General features: G+C 32.1%; 1 protein-coding gene across 1 annotated transcript in view; it reads right to left on the bottom strand.

Annotated features, from left to right (window-relative positions):
• Nucleotides 1–1,091: 1,091 nt before the first annotated feature.
• LOC150093845 (ceramide synthase 1-like) overlaps nucleotides 1,092–17,751 on the bottom strand; it is a 94,075-nt gene continuing 77,415 nt past the window's right edge. The window contains exons 6-7 of the mRNA XM_090412873.1: nucleotides 15,513–15,655; nucleotides 1,092–6,832 (exon numbers count right to left, since the gene is read on the bottom strand). Coding sequence (XP_090268999.1) covers nucleotides 6,721–6,832; nucleotides 15,513–15,655 — 255 coding nt within the window. The 3' untranslated portion in view covers nucleotides 1,092–6,720. The remainder of the gene's footprint in view (nucleotides 6,833–15,512; nucleotides 15,656–17,751) is intronic.

Genomic DNA, 17,751 nt, shown 5'->3' with positions numbered 1-17,751 from the left:
CATTTTAATAATAATAAAAAATCACAATAACGTGCGATACAACTCAAACTGTATCAAATCAGTATGGAATGAAAATTCCCATTTCTTATATCTCACTTCATTTGGCACACATCAAGATTCCATGCTTGTTTATGCAAAATAACAGTACAATATTTACAACCCAAGTTTACATTTATCACAAACCCGACATAAAAAGAGTGAAATTTTTGGAAGGCTTTTTTTTTTTTGCCTTATATTCTTTGAAGATGGAACAGACACCAATTTATGTGTGCAAATAACCACAAATGATCTCTCCTCTCCCTTGATGAGTCTGACTCCAGAAGAGTTGATATAATAATAATTAATCATAAAACATACCCACACCTGGTCTCAAGTGGCCCATTACCATTTTACTTTGCTTTCTCAATACCATAAAATTCCTTGATATACCATATATATATATATATATATATGGGAATAAATTTTTAACTTGGGTATATTGTATATTGTATATTTCCCATCAATATCTCCTCCAGAGATTTTTATTAAAACTTAATACACCTTGTTGCAACTTAAATAGGTAAAGTTGATAAGGCTTTGTATTACTAAAACCTTGATATTTAGGGTCTAGCTACTCACTGAGGAGACCTCAAAAAAGGTCGAAACCGGTCTGGGTAGTGACCCCACCCATAATGCATTGCAGTATACATCTTCTAGTGAGATGTGCTTTACATTATGGGAAAATACTAAGAATAGTGATCAAAGCTTTAGCCACCTTTACAATGAGTTGCCCTGGTGTTGTACCATCTTTAGACTTGAACTTTGTTTCAGGCGCAAACTTAATTGTTTGCATACTTGGGATTAGGAGCTAAAATAACCAAGCATATAAAATTGCTTGGTTATCCTAATATATATATATATATATATATATATTCAGAAAAACACTTGCTGGAAAAAAAAAAAAAAAAAAAAAAAAAATGAAGTCCAGCCAAAGATCCCTATATTTTGGGATCTTAAATTCAGAATTTTGTTTTAATCCTACAGTGATAAGTTACTGTTCATGAGACATTAAATACTCATCAAATTGAAACCAAAAAGTTTATATATGGCAGTATTTCCAAATTTTTATTATTATTTTCATTTCAAGTACATGCTTATTCACCTAAATTGTCACTAATTATTATTTTTTGTTTTTAATTTAACACACAATTTATGATCTGCTCACAGTACACGGTGATATTACAATTTTTATGTTTCTAGAATTCCTTGAATGTCAGTATAATATTGTTTTTTTTTTCCCTAATTATTAATATTTTCTGAAATGACTGTCATAAATTTTATGAAAATTTGTCCTTATGTTTATTGAAAATTGATGAATGCTTACACGTGCTACTACTAAATTCTCACATGAAACACATTTTGTAAGAATTCAACAATAGGCTAAAATGTTCTTATATTTAAAACACTTTTACACCAGAAAGACACCAGGGTATTTTAAACCAACTACCCAGTGAGGAAATCATAAAATTCCCTGAAAGGATAGATAAGATTTTCCAGGTAAAAATGCTTGACTGGAATAGGACAATTTATTTACACAGGTTGGTCAAAAAAATAAAAATTTGAGGGGGACCTTCAATGGTGGTGGTGGTGCTATCTAAGAGTTATGAGCGCAGTGGGAAGTCATGCTTCATGAAGCACAGATTCCAAATGGTGCATGTTTTGCAGTATCTGTGTTATTGCCCTCTCCTTCAAAATATCAATATAACCTGTGCAAATATAACATCAGTACTCTCAAGCATACAATCCCGTGATATATATATAGCAAGATTTTCCTGATAAATCTGAAAATTAAGGATACAATGAAACTTTTCTTTTTTGATAAAATTAAAAATGAATGCATCCAAACATGAAATGAGGTTACAAGAAAGATAAGTGACTGACATTTTTGTTAAAAAAAAAAAGTTGTAAAAATCTCAAGTAATTTTTAAATGAATGGTATAATATTTTCTTTTCAAAATATATATGTATTATGTTAAATGCTTATTTCTCTTTTAGATAGTTTTGTATAAAATTTGAAATATTTTAGTATATTAAAAAAGACTTGGAAAATCCCTCTATTTCACTTACTATAAAAAAATAAAGCTGTTTTTTTTTTTTAGGTGGGGGGAGGATTATTTTTTGTAAAAAAAATAGAAAATTTTTTCCCTCTTCTTTTTTGTCATAAAAGTTTGACTAAATGGGAAAAAACAGTAAAAAAAATAATTTAAAAAAAAAGCTTTGGTAAAACCTGCTAAGTTTTTATAAGAAAATTAAGTTGTTTTATCAATAAATGCTTTTTTTGTTTTCATCAATATTTAAACACTTGAATATTAAAAGCAAAGATAAGCAAATGAATATCACTTCTACAGTTTAAATCTATTTCATTTAATAATCTAGTTATGAAAAGTATTAAGCCAAGCTAAAATCCTAAAATAATTAGCTATAATATTTATGTACCATTTTTAATATTTTCCCTGTCAAAATTTCATTAATATACTTCATTACAAAATTCTTCAAATTTAAATTTTCTCAAAATAATATGGAAGAAAAGATGTTTAAATATAAATATCAGAATGGCCATAAGTTTATTGTTGGTTTATAAAAGAATTTTATACATGGATGCAAAATTAACATTTATCTCTCTATTTCAAGACATTTTTAATCACAATTATTCATGATTTTTATGACAAGATGAGCATGATATTATTAACTGATTAACCAAAGCATTAATAATGTTTCAGAAGGACAATTACGATAATTTAAATGCAATGTATATTCATTTACTCATCTTTTCAGCCCTACATATATAGAATCTATGTTCAGGTATGACAAATAATCCAGGGATCATCTGTTATACCTGAACACAGATTCCTTTGAATATAGGACACTTTCACTGCCAAATAAACACAATAAAGAGTTCATAGCAATTTTTTATAAAATGTGGTTTTGTTGCTTCCTTCAAAATATATTTCTGCAAAGATTCTCATTAAAGAGTTTGGTTTTGTAGATAAAAGACTTTAGTGCAAAATGAAATGTAGTAAATAAAATTGTTTATTTAGCTTGTGACAATAGTAAATTTCAATGAAATTTAGTATTTTTCCTCTCTTCAATTACATTCTCTCACTACATTGTGGAAAACACTTGGAAATAGAGTAATTATATTTTATTATAATATAAATATCAGTATAAAAATACTAGGACTTTCTGTCTCTGAACTGAAATATAAAGAAATAACTTAGTATAAGTTGCAAACAACTGATATTATATCAGTTTCCAATCCCAATCATTCCAGTGCACTGGAGAAAAAATTCCATTAAAAATTGGGCATGACAATCAGTACATACAATGCCATTTGGCAATATGACCATTTGAGTGATTCCTTAATCTTCTTAGTGTTAGTAAGAAGACTAAACTTTTCTACTTTATAGTAAATGAGGTGTGCAGCAAGATGTAGGTATTGTTCTCAGTAGTGAGCAGAATGATTAATGATGTGAAAAGTGGAGCTATGTAATGAACACCCCAAGGGACCAGGAACACAAAGGAAAAAAAAAATACCATATTTGTTTTTTTTTTTCAATCGAAAAAATAATAACAATAATAAATAAAAACTGGGAGTTCAATTCATGCCCTCTGAAGCATTATAAGATGTATGGACTTGTATGAGGTATTATACTTTTTAAATAGCAGTTTAATTTATGTACAATATTAATACTATTAAGTTCTATTGAAAAAAAAAATAATGCATAGTTATTCTTTCAGAAGAGTGAGACTAAACTTCTGTGATATTTTTATGTTGATGGATCAATAAATTTGGACACACTTAAATTATAATCAGCAACATTTTAATGAGACATTTAGAAAAATAAAACTGTTGAGGTACTAACCATACACTAAATATTAAAATTAAAAAGAAGTGATAAAATTTTCTTAATTACTTTATATCCTTCTCTACTATTATATTAAATGGACTACAGGATAATTCAATTAATTATGTTACAACAGTGGTTACTCAACATTTAGAGAAAATTCCTAAATTTTAGCAATTAATGCCACACACACACACACACACACACACAAATATATATATATATATATATATATATATATAAATCTGTTAATTTTGTGGATGCAGAAGCTCTAATCCCAATATTTCCATGAAAGTACAGGATAATATCATTAACACCTATGTAACATTCATTTCCTCTGTACTTTTATTCAAATTTTGAATGAAGATTATGTAAGTAATTATTCATACAGATTATAGTCAAAACTGTATAGTCTGGTATACCCTGATTAGCAAAGAATGTGTTTTCCAACTCTATTACAAACAGCAATAAATCATACAAAAGACAATTGGTATGATTTCGTACTATGATTAAAAATGATTACTGTGACTTCAGAGTGATCAAAAGTACATTTTAATCACTTTGAAATGTACTTAAAAGTAAAAAAATTAATTAAACTATGGATGTATACTATTTTAAAACAGAAAACATTTCTTAAGAATCTCTTGCTATATACATTAAGCACCATTCTATAATTTATGGTAGTCATATTAAAGAGCTTGCTCTTTAACATAAATTATGCAAAAATTTGGAATTTTTGAAGTGGAATGCAGAAATTCCAGAATAAGGCATTTTTGCTTCATCTAAAAATTTATAATACTCTGAGTGCATATATGGAAAAGGGCAGGGGAGGGAAGGGAGGAAAAACTAAATTTTGTAGATGTAGGAGAAGATAAAGGAGTCTTTATTTGTCCATTTTAAAAATATAATTCTGTGATAACATTTCCGAATGAACTCTCTCCCTTCCCACCCACACACCCCAACCAGATATGTACTTGCCACTACTGCTTCAAAAACTTGTGACAAAATACACAAGAAGGCACTAAATATATCTACAGTTCTGTCTAGTGGATTCATACATCAAAGACAAAAGTATCTATTTGGATGGATTGCAAAACCATGTTTGAATGAAGTGATTCCAATTGTAAAAAGTGTACGACTAGAAACCATTTGGGCAATTTAAGCATTTGAAAAAAAAACAAAAAAAACAATATAAGATGGATGGACTTGTGCATTGTATTACATTATACTTCCTCAATAGTTTTCAATTTCACATAATACTAAATCATGTTGATCTATTAGAAAAAGTAATGCATGGTTATTCTTTCAGAAGATATGAAACTTCAATAATTATTAAAAACTAAAAAAGAATTTAAGTTCTGATGAAGAAAAAGCATTCCAAAAATATATTTTTAAAAAATCAAGTTTTGCAAGAAGAAATAGTTCTGGCCAATAAATATCAAACATATGTATAAAGACTGGCATTCTCAAATACAAATCACTTAAAATTAATGAGTTATCAAATATCACAGAATTAACTGTACACTGCTTTAAATGTGAAAAATCACAAACACGTATACAAGAGGATATAGTATAAAAAGGGGAAACAAAAAAAAAGCATAACTATGTGAGCCACAATTTTGCACATCATTCATAATAAAGATTTCTGAAATTTGTTTTGAAATCTTTTAAGCTGACAAGTGAATCTTGATACATGTTCATTTTCATGAATACAAACATCTACATTATGACAAAGGTCATGTTTCTATATGCCTTCTTTGACTAGAAAAGTTAAGATTTCAATGCAGCATGCATGCATTCATTTGTTCATTCTGAATTATATTGCATTTTTTAAATCTATATCAAAAATCATATAGTCTAGAAAATTTAGAAGAATAGAGTTCACATCAGAATGTAGTGCTTCCTTTATTAAAAGTTTCTATGTTTATCACACTCTTTCTTCCAAGTACAAAAGCTAAGTAATTATTCACCTGAGCTATAAAATGCTTCTTAATGTGGAAGTTTCTCCTTTTTAAATTACTTTGACAAATTAATAATGAAATTGTGTAAATGGAATGGCAAAGGTTATTTTCACATTTTTCTTTCTTGTAGTTCAGTTTCTTGCTTCAAATGGACAGAATATAATATGCAAATAATATCACTCGTTTTTCAAAATGATGATATATAATCACATATATATATACTGCAATATTATATGCATATTAAAATATGATTATACAAAAATTTGTATATTAAATGAAAAGGATAATCTCAAATATATATATTTTAGGTGGGTACACATTTTAAGATATGTTTAAGCCTATATTATATTAAAATATACACACACATATATATAGCCAAATAAAATCATGAAATTGTTACAAGAACTCGCCATTAATGACAGAATGATAAAAACTAAGTAAAATGAAGCAATTAAATGAACTAATTAAAATATTACAAATAGCTGCTTGTCTAATATTAGCTATAAAATATACATAACATTACAAAATAACCCTGCTCAGACTCAAGAGAAAATACTGCTTGAGCTTAAAGGGAGTAATAAAACAAACTGCAAGATCTATTGAGCCTTCTACACATCACAGAACTTAAGTGTAGCATATTGATAATTATGACTGCAAAAGACAACTACCAGTAGTTGTGATACAGTGCTTCCCTACTTAAAGTACACCAAAACACATGTTGGGGTATTTCCCCCCCCCTTCTGCATGGAATTATTACTGAAATTGACAATTTCATTTGGTTTTACTTTTCTTCAGCTGAACAGCATCTCACGACATACATCCCAAATCCAGCAGAATGGAATGACACCATATCTAACCTTCATTTTGATAACAAACTACCTTTGAAGCTTCTGCCTTGACCTATCACGTATATTCATGTTACTAGTGCTACCATTCATAGTATGTTTGTTTTCAGCTGACTGCAACACACCATTAGATTTTACATTTCTGAAAGGAAAAATAAAAATTTAAGACAACCAACAAAAATACTACAAATATAATGCAAACTTACAATGTACGTGTATTCACAGGAAGTTGAAATATAAAATAAAGTACAAATTTCTATAAATAATCCTGAAATTGTCCAGAGTAAGCAAACAGAATAACTCTACTACCGTTATAATATGGAGTCCAAAGACAAACTGCAGGAGATCTGAACTAACCATTGTACAAAATACCTATCGCACATCTCTTCAAACTCATTCATCGACAAAGCACTCACAACCAGCTTAGGCAACTCATTCCATGCATTCGCTACTCTGCAAGCAAAAAATCTAATCCTCATGCTCTTTACTAACAAAATTCCTATACAATTTCCAAGAAGGGGTAACCCCTTGTTCTGTTATGTACTCTTTCTTGTCATGTACTTAAATTTTCTTCTGCATCAATCCTATAAATGCTCTCTGATATGTTTCTGTGACATCTCTTCTTTTTCTACCTATCAACCAATTGTTGAAAATCACAAACCTTCAATCTATTTTCATAAGATACATTTCACAGATGTGCCACCATCTGTGAAATTATTTAGGGCTTCAAAAGAGCCCCAAATAATTAACTTTTGAGCTCTTTCACCTAATTCCCAAATGCAATATCAACAAATGTGTTGAACACCTGGTTTTTTTAAAAAAAAAGATTTTCAAGTTTTTACATGCTGTGGCAAAGTTAGTACTTTTACCCCATTATTCTGTGCAAGATATTCAAGGCATGATCAGCAAGATATGACTGACCGTAACTGTAGTGGCAGATGAATTTCTGGTGTTCTCCAAGATGGACGTTGGGAGATATAATTTGTTCATGATATGACAATTTGCAAGAACAAGAAACCTTGTAAAAAACACCTGGAACAGAGAGGATCTTTAAGAAAGCAGATGAGGACTGCCAGTTTTTCAAATGAAGTTTGAAAGTAGTACAGAGTTGTATTTCTTTAAAGGTCTGGCTATTTTTTCTGAAGTTTCCCCTGGATATAGGGAACAGTAACAGCATTATTGCAATCTGTGGTTGAGAGGGAAGTGAGAAGATAAGAGGAACAATTATTTTGCTAACCTATATGGCATTTATCGGACAGCCCCCCCCCCCCATTCCTAATATATGGTTTGCCTAAAATTCATAAATCCAATAGATACTACTGACCCTCTCCCCTCTTTTAAACTAGCCAAACAGTTTGTTAAATATTCAACTACCTTTACTGGCAATGCTCCATCTTATATAAAAAATTCCACTCACTTGAAGTCTTTAATCCAAAGTTTAGTTTTAAGTAACAACAAATAGCATAGTGAGTTTTGATTTCACTTCTTTATTCAATAATATTCCTCTTCCTGACACTTTACTTTTACTTAAAATGTTCCTCCTCTCCCATTATCACAGATCTCTTTAATTCTGCTATTCATATTGGTTGTTTCACTTGGAAGAACACCATACAGCCATGAGTTCTCCTCTCTCTCTTTCTCTAGCCAATTTCTATACGAGCATTTTAAAAAAACATGCTCTTTACATTCTCATTCTCAAACCTTCTATTTGACTAAGATACATCATGATGTTTTCTCCATGGTCACATGACTTAGACACAGATTCTTTCCTCCACCACCTCGACAGTCAGCACCACAAAATCCAGTTCACTATATAAAAAGAAAATAACAATAGCTTGCCTTTTCTGGACACTAATCATGTGTCTTCCTAATAGCACTCTTTCTTTCTCAGTTCACAGAAAACCTACTCAACATGGGTATATATACACACACACAAACTTTCCCATGACCTCCTTCCTTCCCAACCAAGCTTTCCTCACAACTGAATTTTCCTTTGTTCACCATACCTATAGATTATAGTAATTATATACAGATTACAATAATGCTATTGCTGTTCTTTATATCAAGGGGAACCTAAAAAAAAAGCTAAAACTTTAAAGAAATATAATCTCTGCACTCCTTCCAAACCTCAATTAAAACTGGCAACTTAATTTGTTCTCTTTGTTCCTTGTTTCTGCAACATGTCATACTATAGACAAACTGCAAGATGTGTCAAAATTTGCCCTGGAGAACACAAGAAATACATCTGATGCACTGGTGGCCATATGCATTCTCTTTGATTCATCTCCACCATATACTACTCACTGATGTCTGTCCATCAGCCACCAGCTGAAGAGAAGAGAAAGAGGAAGACCAATTGCAAGATTATGATGTACATGAAGCTTGTGACATGGACATCATACTCTTACAATTGATCTTCTTTCTTTCTTTAATCTTCAGTCTATATTTATTTGCTTCTTTTGGTAGTTTGACATCTTTCCATTTCTCTCTGTACTCTGCTAGTTTTCATTTGAACTATAAACATCGAATTCTTTTTTTTTATAATATGTAATGTTGTACATCCCTAATTTCTGCTGAATGTACTCGTATTTTACCTGAGTGTTTCTTTTGTTTGCAATATTTATTTGCATAAGAAGTCTGAATGGCAAAGAAATGGAGCTAGCTGGGGAATTAGATAAGTACCAGATCGATATAATAGTGGTGACTGAAACAAAAAAGACCAAACCTGGTGAGATCTTTCTAATCAATAAATACAAAATGTTATATTCAAGCAATGACAATCAAGGAAAAGAAGGAGTAGCCATAGTATTCAACATTAAATATGAGGCTAATCTTCTTGAATGGCAGGCAATTTCAAGTAGAGTTACGTGGGCAAATATCAGAATGGGGAACTGGACAATGAGACTTATTTGTGCCTATGGTCCCACAGAAGGTTCTAATAAGGTAGAAGTGGAGGAATTTTTTGAGGCTTTAGAGAAAGCATCTGACATAATGAAAAATGAAAAGTTGGTCCTTGTTGGGGATCTAAATAGCAGAGTAGGAAATGATTGACAGACATACAAAAATATTTGGGGAAAATTTGGAGAAAAGAGCAAAGCTAATAATAATAATAGCAAATACTTGTTGGATTTCTGCTCAGGACATGAACTGGTTATTACTAACACCATGTTCCAACATAAAAATGTGCACAAATTCACATGCAGAGAAGAGGCAAGGAATAAGAAAAGTCTCATTGACTATATTATTGTTGATAGTGATGTTTTCTCTCTGGTGCAGGACACTGGAGTGTACAGAGCATTTCAAATTGGAAGTGATCACCATTTAGTCTCAAGCAGGATAAAAATGAATTTCATATTGAAAAGAAGAACATGTAAGAAAGTTTTAAAATGAAGAAAAGTTGAGCAGCTATTAGATGTGAACTGCAGACTAAAATATACAAACATTATTCAAGAAAAAAACGAAAGAGTTTGGAAAAAGGAATCAAACCTTGGAGATCCAGTAGCAAGCTCTGAAGAAAACACTGATTGATTCTGCCAGAGAGGCATGTGGTGAGGTTGTCTGCAAGGATAGAAAAATCAAAACTCCCTGGTGGACACAGGAAGTTAAAGAGGCAGTGAAAGAAAAGAAGAAAGCATATCAAAAGTTCCTGGCAAATACGTCAGCTTGTGCTTTTAGAGAATACAGACAAAAATGTAAGAAAGCTAAACACTGTATAACTAGCTAAACAAAATTCATGGGAAGACTTTGATAAGAACATAGAAAATAAATATCAAGAAGGTGGCAAGATATTCTGGAGGTTGTTGAAGAAGCTTAGAAATGGAGGAAAGAGTGCTGTAATTAGAGATGATAAAGGTGATATGAAAACTGGAGAAAAGGATATCCTTGAAGTATGGAGTAATTACTTTGAAAAATTGCTACATGAAACCTAGCAGTGATGACAGCACAGGGATAAAAAACACTGACCAGGCATGCAAACAGGAATACATATCCATACTTGAAGGTGAAAAAGCCACCAAAAGCCTGAAATGTGGAAATGCAGCTGGAGTAGATGATATTAGACCAGAAATGCTCAAGTATGGAGATATAAAAGTTTTGCAGTGGCTACACTGCATAGTTCAGAGGGCCTGGACAGAAGGACGAATTCCAGATGATTGGAGTAGTAGAGCTCGCATAGTTACCATATATAAAAAAGGAAAATAAAACTGATTTTGAGAATTACAGAGGTATTTCTCTACTGAGTGTCCCTGGTAATATTTATGCCAGTATACTTGAGAAATGGTTGAGAAGGATTGCAGAAGAGAAGCTTGGTGAAGAACAAGCTGGATTCTGGCCAAATAGAGGCTGTCAGGATCAGATATTCACTTTACGACAAATAGTTGAGAAGTTATGGGAATATAACAAAGATCTGTATTTAAGTTTTGTAGATCCTGAAAAAGCATATGAGAAGGTGCCAAGAGAGAAGCTATTCAAAACGCTACAGTTGTATGATGTGAGTGGATCATTATATCAAGCAATACTTAGTCTTTATTTGAGTTGTAAGTCAGCAGTTAGAATTGAAGGAAGTACAGGAAGATGGTTCAATATTAATTGTGGTGTCAGACAAGGATGTACATCATCACTTCTGTTATTCGTTATCTATATGGATTACATTGTGAAGGAAAGTGGTATTAAACCTAATATCAAAATTGGAGATGTTAATATCAGCTCCTTGCTTTATGCGGATGATGTTATACTTCTAAATAAATCCGTTACAAGTCTGCAAGATTCCCTGACTAAATTGAATAACTGTTGTAATAGATATGGTATGAAGGTCAGCAATAACAAGACAAAGACAATGAAAATAGGCAGAAGCATTGAAAATATCAACTGCATTGTGAATGGAGGACTTATAGAACAAGTAAAACATTTCAGTAAAACTACTTAGGCATGATTTTTAGTGAAGATGGTAAATTAAATATGAAAATAGACAACAGAATCAACAAAGCTGATATGGTAGGAAGTCAATTAAATAAATTCATATGGAATAAGAGAGAAGTTAGTCAAAACACTAAATTAGCTGTATACAATACAGTGCTTAAACCAATTTTAACTTATGGATCTGAGAGCTGGGTTAGAAGTAAAACACTTGACCAAAGACTAGAGACCGCAGATATGAGAGTCCTGAAAAGGATTAGGGGCATGAACAGATGGCATCAATGGCAATATCATATTAAAAATGAGGATATTAGGAAAGAACTTGACATTGTTAGCATCCAGGAATATGTTAGCAGAGCTAATCTCAGGTGGTATGGTCACTTAAACAGAATAAGAAAGGAAAGATTAGCAAAACAAGTGTTCTCTGCCAGGTTGGCAGGAAAAAGACCCATAAGAAGACCAAGATATAGGTGGATTGATACAGTAAAAAGTGTCTTAGAAGACAGAAATATAAGATCTGACAATGCTCTAGCTTTGATACGTAACAGATTGATTTGGCAAAAAATTGTAGGTAGGAAGTTAGTAATGATGTAAATTTTTCATGTAGTACTATCATATCCTGTACACCCCTTGAGAGTAAATGTCAGGAATTTGATGATGATGATATTTGTTCGCTCTATTATATTTTTTGCAAATTATAATAGATCAAAAGTGACCAACACCTTATAAAATTTAACAGGTTCTCATCTTTTTTTTTTTTTTTTTGCTCAATGTTCGTTTAATTTCAGATTTTATGTAGCTTATTTACTTTTCCATTAACAGTTGACTCTCACTATAACAAACTCATAGGGACTATAAGAATGCTTCGTTGTATTGAATAGTATGCTATGGTGAATTTCCTTTAGAATAGTAGTTGTGAGTGATGTAAATATGTTACAGGATGATTTAAATAAATTGGCAGTGTTGCAAAGGACAGTAGTTGTCAATTCAAAGCTGCAAAATGTAAGGTAATGCATTTTGTGATGAAAAGATTACACACTTCATATCATATTGATGGTAGTAGTTTACAGGAAATTGATGAGCCTTTTTTTTCCATGATCTGGAGAGGTGATTGTGGATAGAGAATTGAAATTCAGAGGACATATTGCAAGAGTTGGCAAAATAGTTTAGAGGATTAATTGGATGCTGAAGGACACATTGACAAGTAAAAATAGGTAGGTTATTATTCCCTCTTGATAAGGCTATAATTCGAAAATTTCATGTTGACTACTGTGCACAGATTTGGCCACCTGTGTTTCTGGAGTATCAGGTGGTGGAGAGGATTCATAGACAAATGATCAAGCTGGTGGCAGGTCTGTGGAATGTTCCTTATGAGGATAGATTGAGGGTGTGTGTGTGTGTGTGTGTATGTGTTGCTAAGTTTGGCTAACAAGTGAAGGAGAGGGGATCTGACAGAAACTTATAAGCAACTAAAGGGATTCTATGAGATTGACACACAAGAAAATTTTTAATACACAGGGAATAGGGTGAACATAAGGGAAGTTGTCTAAGAGTATGGTTAGTAAGGATGTGCAGAGTAGAGTTATTTACTTGAAGAGTGGTAAATGAGTGGAATGGACTGCCAGAGGTGGTGAGGCATGCCAACAGTGAGTAGGTCTAAGGAGATATATGATAGGTATTGTGTTAATAGATAAAGTGCGTTTCCATGATGAGTCTTTGAATCCATGGAGTACCCACATAAATAATAATAATAAATAGCATAGCGCTTATGGGACTTTTGTATTTGTCAGTAATTTGTTATAATAAGTGATCTGTTATAACAGTGTTTGCTATAGTGACAAGAGACTATATATATATATATATATATCTCTGCTTTATAATTTTATCTTCTGTGACTATTTTTAATCTAGTATGACTTTTGCCTTTAAATGACATGCTTTTGTTGAGTGTTTGCAATATTTCTAAATCTTTTATTCAGATTTTTTTATATATTTTGTAACCTGTATAAGCTTAATCCTCTCTAATTTTCCGTTATTTCTATCTGCACACAACACAATAATAAAAACTTATTACAATAATGAAATTAAACTTGGAACTTTCTAGAAAAGAACAGAAAATAGAAAACCATTATAGTTATCAAAAAGCTAAAGCAAATATTAATAAATATATATATTTAATGAGAAGTAACTTCTACATTCTTATCATCTTGAATATTTCTTAATCTTTTGCACACACTTCTTATTGTGATTAAGTACAGTCTTAAAAGCAATAATTCAAGTGAGATCTCAAAAATAATATTTTTCTGAACTTGAGTTTAAAATACACTGCTTGGAAAGAAGTCAAAGGACACCATGTCTGTGCGAGAAACAAACAGACATGGTGACCACCTTAATAAGATGTAGGATACAATAGCAATCAATGGGAATTTGGGACCATTCTTCCTGTAGGCATGTAATGAGGTTCTGGACTGTTGTGGGGCAAACATCCCTTGACTTCATCCACCATTCCAGTCAAATGTGGCGACATTCTTGTCCACAAATCACATAGTTACAGCAGCAGGCTTATGACAAGGTGCATTGTTTTGCTGAAAGAGACACTGGTCAGTTCTGCAGAAATGCCACAAAGCAAGAAACATTGCATTGTCCAGAATGTTCAGATACTCTAAGAGTTCAATGTTCAATTTGGTCATCACAAACAGAGATCTGACCAAACTTGGAAAAACAGGACCATACCATCATACTATTACCTCCAAATTTCATAATTGAGGTTACGCACTCTGGTAAGAGACATTCACCGGGTATTCGTCACACCCTACACCTGTCCATCTGCTTGGTAGAGGATGCAGCGTGATTCACTGGTCTGTAACACAACTTTCCAAGCTTCCATCGTACATGCTCTTTGCACCATTGAAGATGATGATGCATGTTGGTTCGGGTAATGCGGTGACTTGCATGGTTGAGCTTCAGTTCTGAATGTTTTTGTGCAGATTCCTGTTCTAGTCAATGCCTGGAACTCCGCATGAATGCAGAGGACTGCACTGCAACTGATTGCAGAGGACTCCCTGCGCTTCCATCTCAGTATAGTATCACTGATTGTTGACTTGGGATGGTGCAATATGCCGAACAGATAGGCCTGCAACATGGCATCCTATCACAACTCTTTCAGCTGCCATCAGTTCCCTTCTGGCAGTCATTTCACCCAGATACAGTTGCACTGACTTGGGAACAAAATATTCTTCCAATTTACACTGGCTACAAATACATGGCACGATGCATCTTGCCCATGTGTGTGTGTGGGGGGGGGGATGTCCCCTTCACTTCTTTCCAAGCAGCATATTGTATATATACAAATCATAAAGAGTATAGGTCTAGGGCATACAGTTTACACTCTTCAACTTCAGTGTTAACAAGTTTTTTGTTCTTTTTCCCTGAACTTTTTGCCATCCACAAAACTGTAGGTTGAACAATTGTTTGTGCAGATTTACCATAATACACACACACACACGTGAGGAAGAAAGTGAGAAATAAATAAGTGATGGAACAATGTACCTTGCTCATGGCGGGCATCTGTTGACTTCTTTCTAAGCAGCTCACTTCTTGATCAGTAAAAAGAGAAGTATTCCCAAAATTCAACAAAATACTGCATGGTATAACTGTATTTTCAAATACAGTAAAGAAAACTAAAAAGTTTTCATTCAAAACTATGAAAACAATGTTAAAGGACGAAAATCCTGTTATAAAACTTAACATATAAATATTTTAAGTATTTACAAAGATGAAAAAACAGTTTACATCACAAAATAAAGCATTCACATCATGTATTCCACTATGTAAATGATTTGACTGACTTATGAATTTCATCTTATAAATACAAAATTCTACTAATAAAAAAAAATTAAGTTACTTTACCCATTTTGCAGGCTATTTTCTGTACAGATACTATCTCCTTCTGTAGACATTTTATGTACTTTTTCTACTACATCATATTCCCTAGTATCATCTACTTCCTTCATCTGCCCACTTGCAACACGTAATAAGAATCCCAAGATAAACTGTTAAGAGAAAGAAAACATTGCACTTACTACAAATAGTGAACAATAGTAAAATTATTTTTGAGATGTTAATAACTTTGAATATTAACATTAAAAAAAAAGTAACAATGCAGCAAGTATCATATTTGTATTGATCTAATGAAAAGTAAAAAAAGACATGGATTAAATATCACAGTGGTCCCAAAAATCAAGTAACTGTGTGTTTACTATAATAATTAAAGATGATACCACAGCAGTTTAGAATGAAATGCAGTCACCTTGATTATACCAGTATACTGAAGATGTATTGTCCACTAAATTATATTATGAAAAAATTACAATTATTTCTATAAATAATTGTTTATTACATGTTGTGTGTATTGTAGATATGAGTAAGGTTAATATCGAACTAAATGAATTATTGATTTGATTAAAGTAATTATCTTCAATAAAGATTTTTGCAAACAAAAAATTGAGCAGTAATCTAACTATAATCAGGCACTATTGCAAAAAAAAAAAAAAAAAAAAAAATCTGGCATTTTTTTTTCTAGTTGACACAAGAATTACGTACAATAACCAATAGCAACCACTTTTCTTGATAAACACCGATAATTTTTTTTTTCCTCAGATAAAAAAACATTTTAGAATGGAAGTTTCTTTTATTTTGCCATTATCAACAAACCATAATTAAATGATAAAAGGACTACAAATATAAAATATATTGTATGTGTTTAGTCTATACAGTCACACTTCATATAATGTAAGGAAATACACATTTTTGTGCTGCTTTAGTAGCAATGGCTCTGAGACAAGCTACAATTGCAAGTTAATCTGGTTAAGTGGTCACTTGAGTACGAAGGATTATCACATCTCTTAATGGTGATAATTGATGGCAATCGCTTCTTATCCATGTTTCTCCAAATATATCACATGCTTCACATCTTCATTTTGGTGGATGTATATATACATCAAGGCCAGCATCAAGGGTTAAAATGAACAATGAATGAGTGAAAGTGTCATTCTTGTTACGTTCTAACAACATAATGTGCCATATCCAGGGTCTGTAAATAGGAAATATTTGATGAACTAAGACCAAACTTGGCACAGGGTGACACCCTGGTTCTTAATGCACTGAGTAGGAATGCACAGCATTTCAAAAGCATCCTTAATGATAAAGCTTTTTTTTGCATTAATAAAGCATACAAACAAATTTGTATGCTTTTAATGTAATTGTACACCTTAGTTAATACTACCAGAACTGCCATATGGTTTAAGTAGTGGCAAAACAAAGGGAACTTAAATATATTCTAAGTAGTTTACTTACCATAATATTGTAATCCTAAAGAAGTCACACAGAAATAATGCATGCATATTATCTTATGTCTATTTAATAACAGTGTTTCTATGCCATACAATCGGCATACTAATGGCAGCCATTATGCCACTGAGTTTTGCTTTGAATCTCAGTAATAGGAATGTGCATTAGTTGCGAGGTTGTGGATAAGCTATCAGCAGGCAATGAGAATGCTTGCCAGCAAGCAAGAAAGGAGAGGAAGAAGAAGAGATAGAAATGAGAAAAAACAACTCCGTTAAATTCTGTGATCTTGGAAAGGATTTTATATGCATCTTTCTACCCTACAATTAGGAACTGTGAAGTTAACATTGAGGGACAGTATAATGCATCAAGTCTGTATATTAGTGAGGAATGTCACGCGCTCAACTGAGAAGAAAGTTGTATATGTTCCATGAAGTGAGGTGAAATCTGCAGTAAATTTCTTTTTCTAGGATCGGTGGATGGTTGAAGATAGATATCAAAAAATGGTATACAGTGGGTGTGAAGCTGCCAGATTTAAGGTGGCCAGTGGTGTAACTCAGGGTTCAGTCCTTGGGTTATTGTTGTTCAATTTATACATTAATGATATTAGAAAGGAGATGTGCAATTACTTGCTAATGATGCAAAGATAGACAGGTAATCAGGAATGCTACTGATATCAAGCACTTACAAAATTATGATAATTGATGGTAATTGCTTCTTATCCATGTTTCTCCAAATCTATCATATGCTTCACATCTTCATTTTGGAGATGGTAGGAAGTTTTGGCTTGAATTGGCTGGAA

The sequence above is a fragment of the Typopeltis vanoorti genome, chromosome 23, assembly GCF_054136105.1.
Source record: "Typopeltis vanoorti isolate ZY-2024b chromosome 23, IOZ_Tvanoo_1.0, whole genome shotgun sequence".
Lineage (NCBI taxonomy): Eukaryota > Metazoa > Arthropoda > Arachnida > Uropygi > Thelyphonidae > Typopeltis > Typopeltis vanoorti.
The sequence above is the reverse complement of the archived record's forward strand: the minus strand, read 5'-3'. Positions and strand labels throughout refer to the sequence as shown.